Below are 25,155 nucleotides of genomic sequence, written 5' to 3' on the forward strand. Positions count from 1 at the left end.
TGTCTATACTATCTATATTTTCCTCTTAAGTACAGATACATTCACGTATGCACATTGTATCTATTCACTCTTATACCTCTTTACCCACATACATATCAATCGTGATCATTTTTACTCTCATTACCCGTCTTCATCCCTCAGTCTATTTTTGTAATTGTTCTGCAAATTTTCGTGCTTCTTCTGGGTCCGAGAATAGTCTGTTTTGTTGTCCTGGAATAAATATTTTCAATACCGCTGGATGCTTTAGTATAAATTTATACCCTTTCTTCCATAAAATCGCCTTTGCTGTATTGAACTCCTTTCTCTTCTTTAGGAGTTCAAAACTTATATCTGGATAAATGAAGATTTTTTGCCCTTTATACTCCAGTGGTTTGTTGCCCTCTCTTACTTTTTCCATTGTCTTCTCCAGTACCTTTTCTCTTGTAGTATATCTTAGGAATTTTACTACAATAGATCTTGGTTTTTGTTGTGGTTGTGGTTTAGAGGCCAATGCTCTATGTGCCCTTTCTATTTCCATTTCTTGCTGTAGTTCTGGACATCCTAGGGTCTTAGGGATCCAATCTTTTATAAACTCCCTCATATTCTTGCCTTCTTCATCTTCCTTAAGGCCCACTATCTTTATGTTATTTCTTCTGTTATAATTTTCCATTGTATCTATTTTTTGAGCTAGTAGTTCTTGTGTCTCTTTAGTTTTTTTATTAGATTCCTCCAATTTCTTTTTTAAGTCTTCTACCTCCATTTCTGCTGCTACTGCCCGCTCTTCCATCTTGTCCATTTTCTTTCCCATTTCTGTTAAGGTCATATCTATTTTATTCATTTTCTCTTCTGTGTTGTTTATTCTTTTTCTTAAATCATTAAATTCCTGTGTTTGCCATTCTTTAAATGACTCCATGTATCCTTTAATAAGAGAAAGTACAACCTTTATCTTGCCTTTCTTTTCTTCTTCTATTTCACTGTATTCTTCCTCTTCCTCTTCTTCTTCCTCTGGTTTGGCCATCTGTTGTTTCTTTGTTGCACTTTTCTTCTCTTCTTTCTTGTTTCCATTGTCTTCTGTGTTCTCTTCTTGCTGCAGGTGTTCTGCAGCTGTTGTTGCCGGCTGTGGAGATCGACTCCCCAGCTGGTCCCCCCTCCCGTCGGTGTGTTTTTTTTCATGCGCGGTTGCGCACTTTTACTCGGCTCAGCGAGCCATTTTTGTAGTCCATTATCTACTGACCTGAGGGAGCTGGTTTCTCTCTCCACCGCGGGCCTCTTCGAACAGGTAAGGCCTTCACCTTCTTCCTCCGTTGTCTTCTCTTCCTCTCTTCTTACCGTTGCTTTCGATTTTTCTTTTTTTGTCGCCATCTTCTTTCCACCTTTATACTCACTTTTCTTTAACTTTTATTTCTGTGCCTTTGTGTTTTCCTTTGTTTTTCCCAACTTTTCTGGAGAGGGCTGGAGTTCACCGTCCGGCCACTACTCCATCACGTGACTCCTTCATCCAGTACATCCTTTTTCAAGGAGACCAGAATTGCACACATGCAGTCTCACCAGTACCCTGTGCTGTTACAGCAGAAACTTCCTGCTCTTAAATCCAATCCCTCCAGCAATGAAAGCCAACAGATAATTTGTCTTCTTGATTATGTATTGCACCTACAAACCAACCTTTTCCAATTCATGCACAAACTTCCAAGTCCCGCTGCCCAGCATGCTGAATTATTTCACCGTTCTAGTAATTATCTGATCTATTTTTCCTTCCAAAGTGGATAATCTTGCTTTTACCAAAATTGTGTTCTATTTGCCAGACCATTGCCTACTTGTTTAACCTATCTATATCTCCCTGCACAATTGGTTTTTCGACTCAGTTTAGTGTCATATATTTAATTTTTTTTCCAAATCAGATTACGTGAACAATAACTCTTATGACATTCTGCTCACCACTTAATTTCTGCTGAGGAAATACCTATTTATCCCAACTCTCTGCATTCTACAACGTCCACATATCTCCTACCCACTGTGCTCATTATATCTTCAAAGAACTCCAGTAAATTTGTCAAACTTGATATTCTCTTTCTGAATTCATGCTGTCCACCTGATTAAATTATTTCAATATAGATGTCACACTCTTAATTTCTTAATGATAGCTTCAAGCATTCAAGGATAATCCTGACTTTTTGCATGGAATTAAAAAAGCATTTCAAATGCAATTTCTTAAATTGAATGCAGCCTTTGCATTCTAACACAATTTAAACTTCACACCCACAAAGAAAAGAATGACAAAAAGATAGACAGATGTTTAGTTGTCTGTAATCTAATTAAATCCATTATCCAAAGTCATCGTGAGGAACAATGAAATAAGTATTCTGCCTGCCCATCACGCACACACAAGCAGATCCACCTGTGTTCCTTCTCTCTTGGCAGATCCTTTCTGAACCCTGCCCCATCTAGTTCCATCTGACCATCAACCCTCCCTTATCTGAGTCCACATCACCTTTCAACCTCTCCACCTTTCCCCTCCCTCTCTCTCTCCCACCTGAATCCATCTCCCCATGATCCTCCACCTCAACTTGCTTTGCCTATCACCTGTCTCAGCCCTCTTTATACTGGCTATTTTCCTTCCACACATTCACTCCTGTTCCAGACTCTCGACTCAAGATGTTAACCATTCATTTACTTTGTTGGATGCTGCTTGACCCACTGACCTACTCCAGAAGTTTGTTTCTCATTCCTGATTCTAACATCTCTTATGTCTTGAGACACCATTAGAAACTTGAAATAATTTGTGATAAACTGATCAACTGAACCCTGTAATCCAAATCATTGTTTAACAGTTGAATAATGAGCAGAAAATCTTAGCTGTAATGCTAAAGCAGGATGGAGGGACAGAAAGATCTCAGGGTTCACTCAGATCTTCAGTGTCAGGACAAGGCTCTTACAAAAACATCCATGGCTACAAAGGTAAACATGTTCATTTTTAACTTGTATAGATCAAAAGTTCATATTTCACACGTCTTCATGACATAAAATGAGGCATCAGTCCTATTGAGTCATGCCTGGTCACACAGCAATCCCAGTCCTCACATGAATTCCCTGAAATTTGTTCTTTCTCAGATACCTATCAAACACTCGATCTCCAACCACCCACCTACAACAGGGGTAATTTACAATATCTAATGACCTACCAGACATCATGTTTCAGGAATATGGCAGGAAATGGAAGCGTCACAGGGAATCTAATCTCAGGGAAAACATGCAACTAATGATAGCATCCAACAGTGGAACCATGCAGCAGGAGCAGTGCTTGTTGTGGCACTGTACAGTCTGACACATGAGCCGTGCAGAGCTCAAAGTGGATACGCTTACTCAAGAGCTTATCACATATCTTTCTGGAACCTTCAACAAAGAAATTATTTTTAAATAGTTGGGCCTTCTTTAGAATATTTCACAAACTCCTTTGCTATTTTTTAAAATATCCCTTGCTTGACCTCATCAGTTACTACTTTTCCTCATGTCTGGATCTCATGTATGCATAGTAATTTCCCAATATCCCACCTCCTCATTTCTGACCTAATAAAAGACTTGATATTCTGCTGTGTGACTAAGCCTCTTTTGTGATATTTTTGCTATGATACTGGTGGTGTTTTAATTGCCTGCCTTCCAATTTCCCTTCCAAATTAGTTTGAACAAGATTCAACCACGTTCCGAGTCTTTGATTTATAAATATTTCAGCAGGAGTAAAACTTGTTGTAGAGCTTGGCACTATTCTATAGTGTAAGTGAAATGCTGTGAGTTTAAGATTCACAGTGATATTTGATCAATGTTCCATAATCTATGTGATGAAACCATGATTGCATACATAAATGACATGACCTTATATGTTCGACCCTCCTCTCACTGGCTGACTCATGACTCCTCCCCTCTCTCCCCATAAAGGCCGTCCTGCCACAAACCTGTCCCCAGATCTAGCCCGAGTCATTGTGAGCTAGCAACGCAAGGGATGCTGTCCATCTCTTGCTAATAAAAGCCTTCAGTTCCAATAACTTCAGTCTTTGTGTAAATGATTGTGCATCAATCTATTTCTCTAATGTCCCTTTTACCAGGCAACTCCCCTCTCTGAAGCCGAGCCATAAGGGAAAGAAAAAAAAGTGCCTATTTTGCCATTGCACTTCATGAATCCAACAACAATCTAAACTGTGAAACAATAGTTGATACAACTTGTCATGAAATCCACGTGTGTTAAAGACAGATCACTGCCAAAAGTGATGTGAGGTATCTCTGCCCCTCCTCTCCCACCTATTTATTTCTGACCATTTTAAATGGAAGTTAATGGATATCAATAAGAAGCTGTCTGCTTCTTTTCACAACTGAAGAGTATAACACACGCCATTTGCTGAGGTAATTATTGGCTCCAACAATGATCAACTTGGGGCGGTGAGATTAACCTAGCAGTTACTGCGCCAGCGATCGGGACCAGGGTTCAAATCTCATGCTGTCTGTAAGGAATTTGTACCTTCTTCCCGTGTCAACATGGGTTTTCCCTGGGGGCTCCGGCTTCCTCCCACTGATCAAAATGTACTGGGGGTTATAGGTCAATTGTGCGGCTTGGGCTCATCGGCCAAAACGGCCTGTTACCGTGCTGCATGTTTGAATTTAAAAAAATAAAATAGTTTGATACTATCCAGGACAAAGCAGCCATTTGACATGAACCTCCTTTAATGTTCCTTTCCCCACCAGAGGCACACAATGTCTGAATGGTGACAGGATTTGTTCCAAAGTGCATATATCAGGATACACTTTATCAATTATAGATCAGCATTTAACACCATCTTCCCCTCAAAAATGACCTGGGACTCAACACTCCACTGCCTAAATGGATCATGGATTTCCTCACCTCCAGACCACAATCAGTGAGGATGGGTAAGAACATCTCCTCCACAATCTCCATCAGTTCCGGAGGACCACAGGGCTGAGTTCTTAGTCCCCTGATCTACCTATTTTAACCTATGACTCTGTGGCTTGGTAATGCAAAATTTGCTGATGAGTGGGCTGTATAAAAAGAGGTGATGAGTCAGTATACAGGAGGGAGATTGAAAACTTGGCTGAATGGTGCACTAACCACAACCTTGCACTCAATTGCCAAAACCAAGGAAGTGATTGTTGACTCGAGGAAGGAAAAGTCAGAGGTTTATGACCTAGTGATCATTGGGTATCAGAAGTGGTGGGGGTGATAAAATTGAAATTCCCTGAAGTCACTATTCCAGAAGACCTTTCCTGGACCAAACACCCTAATGTCATTGTGAAGAAAGCACATCAGCCCCTCTATTTCCTCAGGAGTTTGCGGAAGCTTGGTATGAAATCGGAAACATTGGCAAATGTCTACAAATGTGTAGTGGAAAGTAGGCAAATCCAGCTGCATCATGGCCTGGATGGGGGCACAATTCGTCTGAGTGGAAAGCTCTGTGAAAGCTAGTGGACACTGCATCACAGGCAAAACTCTTCCTATCATTAAGAATATCCACATGGAACGCTCTCTGTATGAGAGCAGCAACAATCATTAATGTTCCAGACCTCCCAGGACATACTCTATTCTTTCTGTTTCCATCATGGAAGAATGCCACAAGTCTAGTACCACCAGGTTCTGGAAGACTTGCTACCACACTACCAATAAGAGTCGCAGGAAAAAGAATCTCAGGGTTGTATATCATGACTTGTATCAATAAATCTGAACTTTAAAATGTGTGCCAGCAAATATTGCAGTGATACACTCAGATTGCTCCAATTTATTTCCTAAACATGCAGCCTCTATCACCTCAGAGGAGAACAGGGACATGGGAACACCATCATCTGCAGTTTCCAAGTAAATCGGGAACAATCATGATCAGGAAATACATTGCTGGTCCTTCATCCTCACTGCGTTTAAATCCTGGAACTCCCTGTCCTACAGCAATATAATAATAATTTTCACCAGATAGACAATTAGAGAAGGGTTGTAAATGTCTAGATACATAGAATCATAGAATATTACAGAAACAGCCCTCTTTGGCCAACCATTTTTTCTCCCAGTCCCACTGACCTACACCATAGCCCTCCATAAACTGACCTACACCATAGCCCTCCATACCTCTCCCATCCAGATACCTGTCCAAACTCCTTTTCAATGTTAAAATTGAGCCTGTATTCACCACTTCAACTGGAAGCTCATTCCACACCCCCATCACTGCCTGTGTGAAGAAGTTCCCCCTCACGTTCCCCCTGAACTTTAATCCTTTCACTCTTAACCCATGTCCTTTGGTTTGTATCTCATCTACCCTCTGTGGAAAAAGCATATCTACATTTACTTTGCCTCTCCCTATCATATTTTTAAATACATCTATCAATACCTTGCATTCTTCTACCCTCCAGTGAATAAGGCCCTAATCTGTTTAACCTTTCCATGTAACTCAGTTCATGAAGTCTGGGCAACATCCTAGTAAATCTTCTCTGCACACTTTCTATCCTATTAATATCTTTTCTGTAGTTAGGTGAAAAAAACTACATACAATAATCCAAATTTGGCCTCACCAATGTCTTGTACATCTGTACTAAATACTTTGATTTATGAAGGCCAATATGTCAAAAGCACTCTTTATAACCCTGAAACTGTGATACCAGTTTCAGGGAATTATGTATCTGTATTCCGACAGACATTCCTCTGTTCTACCGCACTCCTCAGTGCCTTATGATTTACCATGTCCTTTCTTGGATTGTCCTTCCAAAATTCAACCCCTCACACATGTCTGCATTAAATTCCATCTGCCATTTTTCACCCCATTTTTCCAGCTGGTCCAGATCCTTCTGCAAGCTTTGAAACCTTCTTCACTGTCAACACCACTAATCCTAATGTCATCTGCAAACTTGCATTATCATTTTCTTTATCATCCAGATCATTGATATAGATGACAAACAACAATGGTCCCATCACTCATCCTTGAGACACACCACTAGACACAGGCCTCCAATCTGAGAAGCAATCATCCACCACTACTCTCTGGCTTCTCCCATCCAGCCATTGTTGAATCCAGTTGACTACTAGCATCTGAACCTTCCTGACTAACCTTCCATGTGAGACCTTGTCAAAAGCCTTACTAAAGTCCATGAAGAGAACTGCCACAGCCTCTCCTTTGTCAACGTTCCTGGTAATCTCCTTGAAAAACTATTTTAGATTGGTTAAACATGATCTACCACACATAAAGCCATATTGACTATCCCAAATCAGTCCTTAGCTCTCCAAATAATTGTATATCTAATCTCTTAGAACACCCTCCATTAATTTACCTGCTACTGATGTCAAGCTCACTGGCAAATAATTTCCAGGATTACTTTTGCAGTCTTTTCTAAACAACAGAACAACATGAGTTACCCTCAAATCCTACTGCCCCACATCCATAGCTAAGGACATTTTAAATATTTCTGCCACAACCTCTGTAATTTCTACAGTAGCCTCCCCCAAGGTCCAAGGGATTGTCTTGTCAGGCCCTGGGGGTTTAGCCACTGTTATTTGCTTTAAGAAAGTAAGCACTTCCTCCTCTTTAATCTGTATAGTTTCCATGTCCTCACTGCTTGTTTTCCTTACTTCCCATGACTCTGTGCCCTTTTCCTGAGTGAATACTGATACAAAAAAAAAGGACTTCTCCCATCCCTTTTGACTCCATACAAAGCTGACCTAAGGGGGACCAATTTTGTCCCTTACTATCCTTTTACTCTTAATATCCCTGAGGACTTTCCTTCACATCCTTCACATTGTCTGCCAAAGCAACCTCATGTCTTTTTGCCTTCATGATTTCTTCCTTGAGGTTTTTATACTCCTCAAGAACCTCATTTGCTCCATGTTTCCTATACGTGTTGTACATCTCTCTCTTCTTCTGAACCAGATCCCTAATATTCCTCGGCAAAACAGGTTCTTTGTGCCTTCTAACCTTGCCTTTGATCCTGACAGCAACATACAAACTCTGTACTCTCAAAATTTCACCTTTGAAGGTCCTCCAATTACCTCACACACCCTTACCCAAAAACAATATATCCCAATCCATGCATTCTAGATCTTTTCTCATTTCTTTAAAATTGCCCTTTCTCCAATTTAGAATCTCAACCTGAGGTCCATAATTAACTTGAAACTAATGGCAATCTGATCAGTGGTCCCAAAATGACCCCTGACACGTACTTCTGTTACCTGTCTTGTCTCGTTCCCTATAGGAGATCCAGTATTGCCCTCTGTCTAGTAGGTACCTCTTTATATTGATTTCAAAAACTTTCCTGAACACATTTGACAAACTTTCAACCCTCTATCAATCTATCTACAAAATGTAAATAAAATATAAATCTGCTGAAATGACATTGTAAGCTACTCCCAAGCTTTGAGTTAAACAAGAAGTTCACACAAAAATACTGGAGAAACTCAGTAAGTCAGGCAGCATTCTTTATGCAGCAATGATAAAGATGTATAACTGACATTTCGGGTATGAGCCCTTCATCAATGCGTGAGCAGAAAACAGACAGGCGGCTGAAAAAAAATGGTGGGAGGAGGGGTAGGGGAGGAGCACAGGCAAGAGTTCATAGGTGGATAAGGGTGGGAGGGCACAATGGAAAAAAAATGTGGTGATAGGGAAGGGGTAGCTCTCTGAATGGAAAGGGAAGGGGGTGGAGAGTGGAGGAAAGGAGATAGAGGGATGGAGAAGAAAGGGAGACAGTGGAGTGCCCTAACAGAACCTGGAGGCATCAGTGTTAATGCCCTCCAGTTGGAGAGCACCCAGACAGAATATTAGCTTGGATTCTTATTTTTAAAACTTCTCCTGCAATCCTGGTATACAGTGCACCCATCAACTAGATGGTCTGTATCAATTCTTTACTGCCAGACAATAGGCAAGTCTTTGTGCTACTGCCTTCATGTTTGCTATACTAAAGTGCTCTAACTTTATACATCCCAGCTTCTTGCAAAGTTCATTGCTGCCATAATGGAACATTACTTGTCTTCACTCAGACTCCATCTCAATTTGCCCTTCCATCAAATGTAGATGGATTTACTTCAAAGTTGAATCTTTCTGGATAGTTTTGGATAGTCTAACTGCTGACTGGCATGACAGGAAAATCATCTATTCTGTGTAAAATACAAATTCTGTTTTGAAATTTATGACTTATTTATGGGGTAGCTTTGCCAGGCTCTGTTGTCCCACAATGGCACAATCAAAGATGGACAAAGATGAGAATATGTCGATGCACATAGTTGTAGCAGTGAACCGGCCCCGCTTGTTCCACATGGTCAGTGGGGCAGCCGCGGCAAAGATGGCATTGCAGGACCTTCTCTTTTGGTCCAGACTGGAAGAGCACATGCGTTCCTATGGCAGCATGATGTGTGGGGTGGGCCGAGGATAGTCTTAAATGCTGCGGCAGGGAATATGGTAAATCAGTTGTGCTAACCGAGCTCACAGCCTGCTGTCTCAATCTTTTCACTGCACTCGCGCTCAACTCGCTACAAGAATACAATTCTTTTGACTGATGACACTAAAACATTTAAGTAAAATGTTGCACTGAGTAAACAGTCATCTCGGGACTCAAGGTTGTCACCCATGCAGGTCAAAGACAAAACCAAGGAAGTCACCCTATGTCATCTGTTGGACCTCAACTAGAATATTGCATCCAATTCAGGGCACCACCATTTTAAAAAGATATGAAAGCTGCAGAAAAGGCATAAAGAAGTTTATTGGACTGCCATCATGGATGAAGGAGTTTTGGTTGTGAGAAGAGTTATTCTATTCAATGCAGAAAAGATTTAGAGGATATGATAGCGGCATTAAAATTCATGACAAATTTCAACAGTTTTTTTTTAAAAAGGAAAAATTATATCTACAGGTCAGAGAGTTGGCAATGAGAGGTTACATTTAAGATAACTGGAAAAGGAACAGAAGGGGGATGAACATTTTATTTCAATGCATTGAGCTATGATCTCAAATACTAGGATTGTAAGACTGAAAATAGATTTAGCACTAATATTCAAAGTATCTGAATGATTAATGGGTTGAATGAATTAAGATTTTTAAAGATCCAGGACAGGCAAAATGAGGTGAATGGCCTTACCCTGGGTGATATGATTACAGAATTCCATTATATTATGCTTATTTCTTTATAATGGAAAGGTTATAGAATACATTGTACTAACACAGTATAGCTACAAGGTTAAGTGATGCACACATCTATTGTAGTCTGCTTCTCGTGACATGTCCTCCCAGAAGCTACTTTTCCATGATTATGGATGGCTGCTTAATTAACTGCAATGTTGGAGGTACTCAGAATGTCACATGTGTGCATCTGTCACAATTGTTGATGAGTTTGCATCAAAGCCAAGGGGCCTCCAGTACTATAGTTATATATTTTTTTTCTCTCAGCTGTGGAACACACTGACTCCATTCTAGTCATCCTGATAGAAAACATTCCTTCAAGCAATCTATTGATCTATGTAGGTGCAATTATTTGCTTAACAAAAACACAGTCCTTCATATTTGCTTTTAATAATTCTGGAATCAGGTGCAGGCTTGTTGTGATGGAACCTTGAAATTTGGAGTATATATTGCTGGCAACATTATTTGGAAAATTTGAGTCAGATATTTCTGAATTATGACCACAATCACCACAACATGTACAGTGTTGGTAATGCAAACACAACTTTCTTCTAAATGTCATTTATGGGGATGAAAGTTGCGTCTCAAACTGGTTCTTTAATTTTAACAATTGCTTTTAAAGTTTGGCCATACAGATTTAAACAACAATAAATTAAGTCAGAATGATTTGGTACTTTTGAATGGAGAATGGTCCCCAAAATATATTTTCCATTGCAGTGCTAATACACATTTATGAATTTTAAGGGATTTTCAAAAGCACAAAGTAAAATGTACACTGTGATTTGATTTTGCCTGGTTCTCTCAGCTGTTGGCCAGCCAGGTTCTGGTTAAAATGAGAATAATCTGATCATGGAAAACAGAAAAGTCTCTCTCAATTGCCTAAAATTCTGAAAAGGCCATTTCTGCCACATATCAAATAGACAAGGTGGTTTTCAAAAGTAATGTAATATTTTAGAAGAAATAATACCATATCACACAGAAAATAAGTTTCTGATTATTTATCTTCGACTTAGTTCAGGGAAAATATTCCAGTTTTCTCAACTCAACATCCTCTTCTTTTCCAACTCCTCCAAATTCTGACTGAAGCATTAAATTTAACATACAATGAATAATTATTTCTCAATCTCTTGGCTGAAATTATCAGGATGGTGATTGGATTAATGTCGCTCTTTTAGGTTAGCTGATGTTCATCTTTTTAAACAACTGCTATTCTGAGTAATCTTTTACTCATTATTTCAAAATGATTACCTTTTTATGTAAAATTGATGAAAAGGTTAGAATACAATCAAAAAAACTTTAAGGAAAAGACAAGTAAAATCGTACGATACCATGACCTTTTCCATGGGAGACCTCCACAGTCCAGGTGCAATTTAGAGAATTTGGATAAAAGTCAGGATAACCAGGTGATAAAATTGTTCCAGTGGGCCCTTGAATAGTTCCACCACATAGCGCTGTAAAGAGAAACCAAAAATTATTATTTGTGGAAATGTTCAGCAGTTCTTGTACCATTTAGTGTTTAGAATAGTATGCAAGGAGAGTAGTTATTACTGGGAAAAAAAAACACATCCAAGTAATGGTTTTAAAATTTGATTACATCACATGCATCATCACAACCTTGGATTGGTTGCCATGCCAACTTGTTTACATATTTATAATTCTTGCAATTTTCACTGGGAAACCTTTGTTTCAAAAAGTTAAATATGATGAGTACGAAGTTTAATATCCCACATTTTTTCCCCATCAAAAGTGGGTGTGAAATGAATAGTCCAGTTAAGCCTTTCTAATCACTGACTCTGCATAGGTATCAATCCCAGCAAATTGCTCCAGCAATTACTGTAAATGCAGCTACTGTTACACTATCAAGCTGATGTGCCTTCAGAAAGAACTTAGAAAGGAAAAAAAACAAATTACCAAATACCAAAATTATTACTGATGCAAAATCAGCTAATCCCTTCTACAATAGATAACCTTTCCTTTAGAGAATGGGAGAGAAAAGGAATTAAAAGAATTGAAAATTGTTTTTTTGGGAAATAATTTGTTAACATTTGAACAAATGGAGTACAAATATGGAATAACTCATGGTACAATGTTTGCATACCATCAACTGAAAGCCTACTTACAGGATAAATTGGGAAGCAGATTGAGATTACCAGAGGGAAGCAGCTTTGAATATGTGATTACAGACACAATGATAATTAAAAGATTTATAACAAACACGTACATCAAGCTGCAAGAGAAGGAAGATGATGAAATAAGTTATAAGCCAAACAAAAGTGGGAAAAAGATTTAAACATAAAGATAAAAAATGAAACATGGGAAAAGTTATGCTCTGGAACTATGAAGAATAAAATAAACACAAGGTACAGTATAATTGGTTACACAGGTTATATATCACGCCCCAAAAGTTAAATAAATGGGATCCAATATTATCAGATAGAAGTTTTCGCTGTAAGAAGGAAATGGGATCAACAGTACATGCAATTTGGGTATGTGAGAAAGTGGAAAAGTTTTGGGAAGATCTAAATTGGGTATTAATTAAAATCACAAAAAACAACATACCAAAAATCCAGAGATCTTTCTTCTAAATAATAAGTAAAGAATTAGGCCTTAAACTGGATGAAGTGCAAAAAGATTTATTATGATAGCCTTAGCTGTAGCAAAAAAATGTATAATGTCAATTTGGAAATCAGAAGAGAACCTTAGGATATAGCAATGGTACATAGAAATGAATAAATGTATTCCATTGGAAAAAATAACATAAAATATAAAAAATAAAGTCACATTATTTGAACAAATTTGGGAACAGTACATGGAATGTAACAGAGAGGGCTTACCTCAGACCTCCACCCCCCCTAAAATGATAAGAAGACAAAATGACTTGATCCAGTGTGTAAAAGTGCATGACACATTTTTCTTATTTATTTTCATTGTGTGATGACATTGTTTAATGGTTTTATTGTAATGTATATGTTGAGTGTTTAAAGGGTTTGGGGGGGGTGTCAAGGGGGGAGGGAAGGTAGGGGGGACAAAAAGGGAGAAAATGCCACTGTGTATATTTAAGAGGGAAATGTTTGTGTGTATTTTGATTGATATGGTTCACAGTGTGAAAAATAAAAAAGAAAGAATTCCTCAGCATGTAGAACTACAGCCGTTCATTTGCATTTCAACCAGAAAGGAAAAATAGAAACCATTATTTGATTCAGACTGTTAAAAATATGCTATGTAAGAACGGGTATTGAAAAGTGAGAGAAATAATCCCTTCAGAGATATTCTTGACCCTTCATGTGTAGACATGAGTATAAAGCTTGTCTTGGCAGTAGAAAATCCTCAAATAGGCAGTGAAATTCAAGAGTTCAAATTTATCATTGAAGAACATATAAGACATCATGTACAACCCTAAGATTCTATTTCCCCAGGCCAGGGAGAATTTTTATCTATTGGTAGTGCAAAGATTCAAAGAGAGAAATGTAAACAAAAAAAAAACAAATTAATGGTGCAATTCAGAAAAAAAAATGGGAAAACTCAGTCCTTAAACAAGTCTCTGATTGAGTTTGTTGTTGAAGAGTTTGATAGTGGAGGGGTAGAAGCTGTTTCTGAACCTGGTGCTGCAAGTCATGTGGAACCAATACCTCCTTTGTGATAGCAACAAGAAGAACAGAGCATGTCCTGAGAGGTGTGGATACTCGATGATTGCTGCTGCTCTCTGACTGCAGTGTTCCATGTAGAATTTCTCAATGGCGGGAAGAGTTTTGCCTGTAATATACTGGGATGTGTCAAATACATTGGTACACTGCTTTCCACTCAGGGATATTGGTGGCCCATATCAGACAATTATGCAGCCGGTCAGCACACATTCCACAACAGATCTGTAGACATTTGCAAGGTTTCCAATGTCGTACTAAACCTCTGCAAACTCCTGAGGAAGTAGAGACACTGATGTGCTTTCTTCTCGATGACATTAGTGTGTTGGATCCAGAAAGTACCCTGAGAGAGTGACTCCATGAATTTAAGTGTACTTAACCTCACCACCTTTGATTCCACAATGATCACTGGATTGTAAACCTCTGGATTTCCTTTCATGAAATCCAAAATCAGCTCCATTAGTTTTGGTGAAACTGATCGTGAGGTTTTTATTAATACACAATTCAGCCAAGCTTTCATTCTCCCTCCTGTATGCTATCACAATGTCATTTCTTATAAACCCATTACCGCGGTATTGAGAGGAAATTTAAATGTTGTGATATCAAGCCACACGGTCATAGGTGTAAAATAATTATAGACCCCTGCAGTGCTCCAGTACTGATGGAGATTGTGGCAGAGATATTCTTATCAATCCGCACCCAGTTGTGGTATGGAGGGGATGAAATCCAGGATCCAATTATACAATGGTATATTGAGGCCCAGGTCTTGGAGTTTCTTGATCAGACTGAGGGGATAATGGTGTTGACTGATGCACTGTAGTCAATAAATAGCATCCTGATGTATGCATTGCTGTTGTCCAGGTATAGCAGGGTTTTGAGAAGAGCCAATGAGAATGCATTTGTTTGTGGAGGGTCATGTGGCCTCTCCATCAGGAAGCTGGTGGGAGTGTGAGGATAATGTGAACTCTCTGTCTGGAATCTGATGAGAATGTGGACTGTGGAGAGTCATGTGACCTCTCTGTCTGGAGTCGAGTCAGAAGTCACCTCACCTGCCAATCAAGAGTTAGATCTGCCCACAGGTGAGGCTGATGCACGATTGCATGTGGATGGGTCTTGCATTAAAAAACCTGAGCATCTGCAGTCTCTCCCCTCTCTCTGTTTGCAGCTGTTGCATGGAGACCATCATTGAACTCCAGGCTGCAAGCCATAGGCACCTTCGGAGGGCCAAGTGCAGTGGGCCCATCCCGGATCCTGAGCCATGGGGAATGTAGTAGACTAAGTTCATTTGATATACTTGTTAGTTGTAATTAATATTTGTTAGTGAACTGCACCTTCTGGAGATAGAGAAAATTGATGGTACTGTGTGTTTAACCCTCCCATTCCCAAACAGGAGTTGAGAATATTTAGCAGTGATTTATTCACACCCAATGTGTAGTTATTTGTGTATTTATTTATTATTGCTGTGGATGTGTTCATTAGTTGTGACCATTGCTGAACTCCAGGCTGCGTGACATGAGCAGCTCCATGAGCCAACTGAATGGGCCGATCCTGAGCAGTGGCAACACTGGAGATCAGGTTCATGTGCATGTAGTCATTGTGGTATATTGTGCCTGTGGGTAGTGGGTGCTGAAGTTAAACCCTCATTTCTAGGTATACCGTGACTGTGTTGTGTACATTAGTCTGGGTGTTTGCCCTTTTGTGAATTCCCCTGTGGGTAAATAAAGCCCATTGTTTGTTGATAATACATGCCCAGCCTTGATTCTCTTTGAACCCATCGAACCTATTCTTGAACACAACAACCTGCTGCTGCGGTAGGCAAGTTTGAACAGATCCGTGTCACTGCTCAGACAAGAGCTGATATGCTTCAACACCTGCCTCTCAAAATACTTAATCACTGGTCAATAATCATTTAAGAAGGTAACCTCACACTTCTCAGACACTGATACAATTGAGACATGTTTGAAACAGGTGGGTACCATGCTCTGCTGGAGTAAATTCCTGAAGGTATCTATGAATACATTCAGTACTCAGCTGGGTCCTACATTTGGGCTGGATGCTTTCCTTTGGATTCATTCTCCTGAAGGCAGTCTGCATGTCATCTTCAGATACTGACAGTAGAGGTTCATCGGGGGATGTGGGGGTGTGCAGTGGTTCTTCCTTGTACTGGTGGTCAAATCGAGCATAGAAAACTCTTAGTTCATCTGGGAGTGAAGTTTTTCTGTCTCCTGCTGCACTGGATTTGGTTTCGTACTAGTCAATGTCACTTCAGCCCTGACACGACTGTCGGATATCCTTCATTATTTCCATTCTTGTCCAGAATCACATGTCACACAAGCTTTTTGCATAGTATTCTGGATTTCTGAGATTTGACTGCTTGTGATCTGGCTCCAAGCAGGTTCCAGATTTCAGTATTCAGCCTGGGCTTCTGGTGTTAACAAAAACCCAGAATGATTTGGTGGGGATACACTTGCCAACAGCTATTTTGATAGTCTGTAATGTCCCTGGTATTAATTTTCTTTTTGATCAATAATAAATGTTTTCTTTGCTATGTGCAATCTTTTGATATGTCTTTGTTATTTATGGATGCAAACATCATTGCCAAGCCCAACATTTAATGATCTTCTATTGCATTACTTTCTGAGCCATTTCAGAGGGCAGTTAAGAACCTGAATTAAAGGGGGAGGGGGTGGGGTGGAAGGGGGAAATGAGCACAGTCTAGCAGGTAGGAAGGGGAAGAGGAGAATCAAGCAAGGCCTTGCAGTGGTCAACCATTTCGTTTCCACACCTAATGCCACACTGCCACGTCTGTCCATGGCCTCATGTACTGTAAAGTCAAGGGCCCTCATAAGTTGGAGGAAAAACACCTTATATTCTGTTTTGACAATCTTCAACCAGACACTATCAATAACAAATTGTCCAATTTCTACTAACCCTCTCCCCTAGGTCCCTTTCTTTACCTCATCTCAATGTCACCTTTCCCCCAGCTCCCAACCCCTTCCCTTTCTTAAGCAATCAGAAACCATCTTTCTCAACTGTCCGTGACCTACCCCCATCACTTCCAAGTTCCTTTTTCTTCTTTCCACTCCCACTGTATCCACCCATCACATGTTAGCATGTGCTCCTCCTCCTTCTCCTTCCTCTTCTCCCAACCCCCCCCCCCCACCCCAAATACCCAGCCTTTTTTGGGCATCTACCTGATTTTACGCACACCTGAACAAGCATTCAGGCCCAAAATGTCGACCATATTTTGCTTTCCTTGAATGCTGCATGACCTGCTGAGTTTTTCCAGCCCTTTTTTCTGTGCTGCTCTTGACCCCAACATCTGCAGATTCCTTGATGATCTTGCATTGTAAATTATGGCAAGTAAAGTTTATATTGAAAACAAAAGACCATTTCTGCCCTTGGATGCCGCTGACCTACTGAGTTTCTCCAGAATCTCTTTGTTTACACATACACATTTTATCCTGTAATCATTTAAAAATCTCACAGAGGAATGAAAGTGCCGGGAAAGAGCAAAGGTGGAAATAAATTTGCTCCTTTTGAAACCTTGAGAGTTCAGGACATTATTCCATTACGTTTAAGTTTTCAGCATGCCATGTTTGAAAAATGGAAACTGATAATTAGAGAAAAAAACAAACATCGTATAAATATCTTAACAGATTTTGTTCTTAGTTGACAAGGATGGAACATCTAACTAATGCAATTAAGATGAACACCAGAAAAGCATTCTTTTGTCAGTCCGTGTCTTCAACATGAAAATGCACCAGGAGATTTGCTTGAGAAAGAGTATTTTAGAGAACTAAACAGCAAACATTAAATGAAATTATAAAGTAACTTTATACAAAGGACAGCAGATGGAAGGGGAGAATATCTTGTGAATTTCCAATCATTTATTCAACATTATTATGCCTCAGGTAGCCAGATCATCTGAACTGTAATTAATGAATGAACCAGAGGGAATTATTTTCATTAATGGCCGCAATCAACTTCCTGGATCCACTGCAAAATGCAAAGCATAGCTGGAGGATGACAGAAGGCAAATTAAGACTTCACGTTTTGTCAAAATGACAGAGGTTTAATGAGCTTTTTTACCCCAAACAAGTTATGTTACCTGTTATCTTTTCACTTATCTCTTATGCACTTAAATACTTCAACATAACATTTTGAGTTTCTTAATTAAATCACAAAATGTTTCAATGTGCACTGAAGGAAAAGGGAGAAGATGAAAGTTGATGGCTTTTGTAAAAAGTAATTAAGAAATGCATCCTAATTGACTAATAATGAAGAGACAATACTTCAAAAGATCAAGGAAATGCAAAACAGAGTGCAAACAATTCAGAAAAGCATTAATAATCCCTTACTGTTACAGAGATTATAATTACCTTCCCAATTTATCAGTGGGATGTAATAATATGCTCAGACAGGAAACAATGTGTTCATCAATAAAGTGAAGAACTAAGGTTTGACCTTTGCTAAAGTTTGAGGCACTGTTTTCTCTCATTTGAACAGTTGGGAACTAGACTGCAATTCATTCATTTGATGACATGGATCCAAAATTTTCATTCATGTTTGAAACAAAAAATAGATAAATACAGATTTGGTTAGAAATAAATTCCTTCCCAGAATGTAGAAATCACTGGAAGCCTTGCATTTACAATCCATGCTGAGGGGTTTAGGTGTGAATGGAGTTTCCTCTGGCCTTTCAGAGGCAGGTAGGAGGCAAACATATTGGTTTGGGACTGTAATCCTATTTTGACTCGAATAGGCATATTTCACATGGAATGCAAATGAATTATATGCAGGCAATGAATCATGAGAGTGGCTTTGAAGGATTTTAAATGTGTTATTTTTAATTAAGATTTAATTAAATCTTGAAAATTTGTTATAGGTTGGGTTCTTTTTTGGTGTTTCGGGTCATCTTCTATGCTGAATCTAGGTCAGGTGGCTTTTTTTTTTAGTTGCATTTAAGGTCTCATTTTTGTATTTGGTTGCAGAGCGCGTCGAAAGAACCAAAGACTTGATGATCAAAACCAAGGCTTTTATTAACTAAAAGACTGGAGCATATCACAAGTAGGTCGACCAGTCCAGAATGACCTGGTCTGGCTAGGAGCAATCCTTTAAGATCTGCCAGTAGGTGTGGCTACACTCTCAGCCAATCACAGTCACACTGTACTATCACACTGGTATACAAATCAAATGCTGTTTTTTGAGGGTTTCAATATTGAACTTATACACCAAAATATACAGTACATCCAAGGGCCCTGTTTTGTGGCTACATTACACTGCTTTTCCTGGATCTGGAAGGCTTAAGATAAAACAGAGCATCCTAGAGCAAGACATAAAATCCTATTGTTTTCTGATGGTCCTATTGAGAAAATTTCCATTTGTTTTCTGGCAAATTAAAGTCTAAATATAAAATATATACAAAATTGTGGAAAGTAATATCCTGATGAAATATTCAGCAGAGTTGGTTCTATTTTCTGTAGATACAAATTCCATTAAACAATAAAGAAGTCTCAAATGAAATGTTTGGATAATATTCTGAGACATCAGTAACAGAATAAAACATGGATCTAACCTTAATCTTCTGACATGCATTCGCTGCTTTCCTTGAAAGCAGCTATTCAAAATCACCTCCCTTGTGTCCAATTTTGAGCTCCATAGCTCAGAAATAATTTTGATGCAGTTCAAAAGAGAACAACAAGATTCAGAAACTTAAGATGTTAAGCTCTGAGAAAAAGACTTTCTGCAATGAATAAATTTCAATTAAAGTTAGGAAAATTTGTGGAAGGGATTTCATGGGGGAGAAACAATCCAAGCTTTTGAAAGGCTGAAAAGCACAGATGATGCAAAATGCATCAAGGCATCTTGACTCTGACTGTGTGGAAATAGAGGAAGAAAATTTATATTTAGCATTAATAAGTCTCAACCTATACCATAGATTTGAAGAAATTCTTCTTTCTGTGCAACATATGACACATTCCCAGTACAAACAGAGAACTCTGTACTAATTAACTTGAAAGAATTCAGCTATTTATATATCCAAGTAGACAAGAGTAAAATAATCAAATATGGCCAGGACATAATATTTTTTGTAATGCAGGGACCAAAGAGAAGGTGCCTCAGGTATTGAGTCTGGGAGAGAGCCAATCAAATCTGATTAGAGGATGCTGAGATGAGATGGCATTGTTAAGTTTGATTAGTTCACTTTGGGATTAAGAGTATTCAGACTGATGAGGTCGTGGAAAATGAAAAAGTGGGCTATTTGGTCACAATGAGGTCTTCCTAATTATTTTATTTTTGGAGGGTAATGGTTATTGGGATTGAGTGCAGAACAAACTGAAGTATGGCAGAAATTTTGATTTCAAGTGCCTTCCATAATATTTGGGACAGATTTTTTTTCCTTCATTTGTAGGTGGCGCAATGAGGCATGCAGTGACTCTCCAGGACCATTACTTTATTTTTATTTTTTACAGTTATATAGCATTAAATATTGGTGTCAGTGCTGTGTAATTGCTCAGCAAAAGGAGATGTAAGGCGCTCCTTCCATTCGGTAGCCTACAGGCCACCCTTGGGCAAGGTTTAGTCAGGGTCACATAGAGCCATGGATTGCAGATGGTGAATGGTTTTTACAAGAAGATTCTACAAATTGGAATTTATGGTTGTAAAATTAAAAACACTGGGCAGATGATTCCGCTGAGCAATGGCCAGGATTACCTGTCCAGAATGGACACTGCAACTGAAGAAGGCAATGGGAAACCACTTCAGTATTTTTCCCTTGTATAATCATGAACTCAACATCGACTACAGTCTCAGCTCAAAGATCGAGCTTTCACTGAAGAAGAACAGGGAAAGCAGCAATTACAATTCAGAGGGTCAGAGATCATGACAGATGGACAGACATGATTACCTACACCGAATGGAAGGAACCTGAATGATTATGATGAGCTTAAATAGTGTGTCTAATTTTTTTTTTACAAAACACATGTAATATGGTTATCTGATGCATCTACAATCTCCAGTGTTTAATGATATTCAGAAATTCCTCTCCTTACCTTTGGGAAGATCTGTGGGTCAAGGTGCGTGACCACGGGCTGCTGCGGGGAATAGGCCTTAAGGCCTCAGGATGGCAGAAAAGACAGAAGCGATGTGTGAGGCAGGAGTTTGTGCTAGGCTGAGAGAGAACCCCCTGCTGCCTGGCTCTTATGCCATCCTGCTCGCCAATGTCTGTTCCCTGGAGAACAAAATTGGCCACACCCAACTCCAGAGGTCTGTGTAGCATGAGTACAGGGACTGCTGTGTTTTGATCCTCGCTGAAACGTGGCTCAGTGACAGAGTCCCAGATGCCACCATTCAGCTGGATGGGGGTCACTTTATTTCGGGCTGACAGAGATGCTGCTCTGTGTGGTAAATTCCACAGAGAGGATTTATGTGTTTACATCAGTAAGGACTCTTTACCAGTCTCCAGTCACTGTTCAGCGCTGGTGGAATTTGAGACTGTCAGATGTAGACTTTTATATCTACCAGTGGAATTTACCACTGTCCTCATAGTCGGAGTGTACAATCCCCCCCTCCCCCCCCAGCACCAACACTAAGGAGGCGATTTTGAAACCGTATGAGGCTATAAGTGAACTGCAATCCACACACCCAGATGGACTGTTTATTATTACTGGGATATCAACCAAGTGAAACTCAAGTCATGGCTACCAAAATTTCATCAGTATGTGGATATTGCTAGGAAAGGGATGAACGTTTGGACCCTGTGTTTAACGAGCATTCTGATGCATATCAGGTGGAGCCCCACCCCCATCTCGGATACTCAAACCACATCTCTGTAATGCTAACCCCAGAAGACAGACCACTCATCTGATGCTCTAGACCAGTTCTGAAGCAGGTTAAAACCTGGCTAGCAGGAGCCATCCATGCATTTCAGGACTGCTTCGAGCACACTGACGGGTACAGGTTGAAGGAAGCAATAACTGATGGAGACTCCATCAACCCAGAGGAGTATATACAGCATCAGTGACCAGTGACATTAGTGTACTGATGTTGTCACTGTGCCCAGGACCATCTTACATACTCCAATCAGAAGCCATGGATGATTGCGGAGGTGCGAGTGCTGCTGAGGAGTCGAGGCTCTGCCTTCAGAGCTTGCAACAAAGTAGCCTTAGCTATTGTGAGAGCCAAGCTATCTAAGACCATCAAGGAGGAAAAGCATGTACATGCCCAGTGAATTTATAGTGTGACAGAGTATATAGATATGTTTTTGGGAGATAAATTGGGAAAGGTTTGCTAGAGCAGTTTACATACAAATACTTTAAACCAACCTTATTTGAAATACTGGAGCACTGCTAATGCTAGACATATCAGCTCCACAGCTTTTCCAAAAGATTTGGAGAGTGCTCAAGAGACTTCATTAATGGATTGTTGTTCACAAAAGGCAGCAGATGAAAGTTCTTGTTGGAGTTGCAGACTGTCTGGAAGAAAACTTGCTGTTCTAAGAGGGTCTTGTGGTTTTTCAAGCAGAGAGAGTCAAATAGGTTTTCTCTCTAAGAGAGAGATAGACTTCTTCTACAGTGTTACAGCCAGCAGAAGCAACTGGGACTGGAACAGGACAAGCTGGTGGAAAACCCTATTTGGAATATGGTCTGGTCAAAGCCCTTGTGGTTCATGCAAAAGGAGAGGACTGGCTGTCTAATGTTTCAATTGGAATAAGAGAAACAAAAAGAACACTGTGGTGACCTTAAAGAAAGAGTTTATCATCTGGAGAACTTTGAAGGGGGCAAATTTCGTCAGCAAGACACTGGAGTGGCTGATTAAAAAAAGGAATCAGTTGTGGATGTCCTGGAACAACAGATCTCCCTCTGAAAACCGACAAGAACCTTCCTGAGCCGTAACTATTTACCTTTCAAGCACCAAAGCCTGGTGAACTTAATAAATGTTAAATTCTGTGCATAGTATAAGAATTGCCTACAACCAATGAACTTGGAGGAATGAGAAGTGAGATTGGACTGTGAACCAAAGAACTTTTCTGAACTTAAACACACATTACATTCACATGCACTTAGAATTAGGAGGGGGTTAAGTTAGGTTAGTTAAATCAATAGCAATAAGTTAAAGTGTGATTCTATTTTCATGTTTAAAGATAATTAAAAGCAATTTTTGTTTCAGTAAACATTTGTCTTGGTGAATATCTATTGTTGCTGGGTTTATGGGTCCTCCGGGTTCGTAACAATAGTTTCTTTCAGGACAGTAAAGATACATGACACATGTGGAAGGACATTCAAGATATCACCCACCACAAAACCACAACATCTGCCTATACTGGTGATGCCTGCCCTCCCAGATGCACTGAACAACTTCTATGCATGTTGAGGCAAAAAATCAATAAGACCACTTCTCCTCCAAATGATCAGGTGCTGTGTCCTACAGTGACCAACATGAGGAGTGTGAGGCAAGATCAACCCATGAAAAGCTACTGGTCCTGATTCCTGGCAGAGTGCTCACAGATGTGTGGCTCGGCTAGCAGATGTTGCCACTGACATCTTTAGCATATCCCTGAGCAGCACCATGGTTCCAATGAGGTTCAAAGCCACCACCCTTGCCCGTGTGCCGAAGAAGTTGTCAGTGTCCTCTCTAAATGACTACTCTCCTGTCACTCTCACATCTACTATCATGAAGTGCTTCAAGAGTCTCATCATGGGGCACATCAGCGTCCTGCTGCCCCCTCCCTGGAACCCCAGCCGTTCGCATATAGATCGAATTGCTCTACATCTTGACTTCCTCATCAGGAGATCAATATAAATTAGAAACAAGGTCTCCTCATCACTCTCAATCAAAACAGGCACTCCTCAAAGAAGCATGGTTGGCCCACTGCTCTACTCTCTCTACACCCATGACTGTGTGGGTAGGCACAAATCAAATGTTATCTGCAAATTTGCCGATGACACCATGGTTGCCAGCAGAATCACAGGCGGCAATGAGGAAGTGTATACGAGTCAGATAAATCAGCTCCTGGAGTAGTGTCACAACAGTAAGCTTGGACTCAACATTACCAAAACCAAGGAGATGATTGTGAACTTCAGGAGAAAGTCAAGAAACCGCATACCAGCCCTTATCGAGGGATCAGCAGTGGAGAAGGCCAAGAACTTCAAATTCCTGGTTTTCAACATCTCTGAGGATCTATCCTAGAGCCTCCATGCCAATGCAATCATGAAGGTGGCTCACCATCGGCTATACTTTGTGAGGAGTTTGAAGAGATTTGGTATGTCACCAAAAACTCTTGAAAATGTCCACAGGTGTACAATGGACAGCATTCTGTCTGATTTCATCATGTCTGGTATGGAGATGCCAATGGTAAAGACAGGAAAAAGCTCCAGAGGGTTGTTATCTCAACCTGTGACATCACGAATGCCAGACCTCACTCCATGAGGTGCATCTACAAGAGGTGGTGTCTAATGAAAACAGCCTCTATCCTCAAGGAACCACACCACCCAGGCCATGCCCTCTTCACTCTGCTACTTTCAGGAAAATAGTGCATGAGCCAGAAGACAAGCACTCAGCAACACAAGGACAGCTACTTCCTCTCTGCCATCAGATTTCTGAATGAACAATGAATCACAGACATGACCTCATCTTGTTTCTTTCTTGCACTCTATTTATTTTGAAATGTGGTTTACATAAATATTTGGACTGTGATGCTGCTCGAAAACAATGAATTTTGCAACATGGTCATGACAATAAATTCAAATTCTGATTCCATGGTTGTATAAACTTCAGATGTTTTAGGGAATCAATGGCTTTGGGGAACTGTTGCAGAAGAAGAGATCAGACCTGTTACATGGTTGTCTTCTTTTTTCTTTGGCTTGGCTTCGCGGACAAAGATTTATGGAGGGGTATGTCCATGTCTGCTGCAGGCTCGTTGGTGACTGACAAGTCCGATGCGGGACAGGCAGGCACGGTTGCAAGGGAAAATTGGTGGTTTGGGGTTGGGTGTTGGGTTTTTCCTCCTTTCTCTTTTGTCAGTGAGGTGGGCTCTGCGATCTTCTTCAAAGGAGACGAACTGAGGCGCCAAGATGCATGGTTGGAGGCGATATCAGCCCACTGGGGGTGGTCAATGTGGCAGGCACCAAGAGATTTCTTTAAGCAGTCCTTGTACCTCATAATCTTATTAAATGGCAAGGCAGGCTTGAGTGTCCAGGTATCTGTTCCTTTTTTTTGTACTCTTGTATTCTCTAACTTAAACAAAGAAAAACATGGATTATCAGCAGAGCTTAGCACTGGTATCCATGCTTCCAAACTCCTTTTGGAATCCGCTCCATTCTGTTCCAAAATAATTCTTTGGAACTCAGTCTGTCTGTCACGTCAAATGAAGTCCCATTTCCACT

At 40.0% G+C, this 25,155-nt stretch overlaps 1 protein-coding gene across 4 annotated transcripts in view; it reads right to left on the minus strand.

The window, feature by feature from the left end:
- Window positions 1-25,155, minus strand: part of csmd3b (CUB and Sushi multiple domains 3b) — a 927,060-nt gene that overhangs the window by 466,954 nt on the left and 434,951 nt on the right. For all 4 annotated transcript variants that reach the window (XM_069920534.1, XM_069920535.1, XM_069920537.1 and 1 more), the window contains one exon: window positions 11,462-11,578. In XM_069920534.1, coding sequence (XP_069776635.1) covers window positions 11,462-11,578 — 117 coding nt within the window. The remainder of the gene's footprint in view (window positions 1-11,461; window positions 11,579-25,155) is intronic.

Source organism: Narcine bancroftii, chromosome 2 (assembly GCF_036971445.1).
Source record: "Narcine bancroftii isolate sNarBan1 chromosome 2, sNarBan1.hap1, whole genome shotgun sequence".
NCBI classification, from domain to species: domain Eukaryota; kingdom Metazoa; phylum Chordata; class Chondrichthyes; order Torpediniformes; family Narcinidae; genus Narcine; species Narcine bancroftii.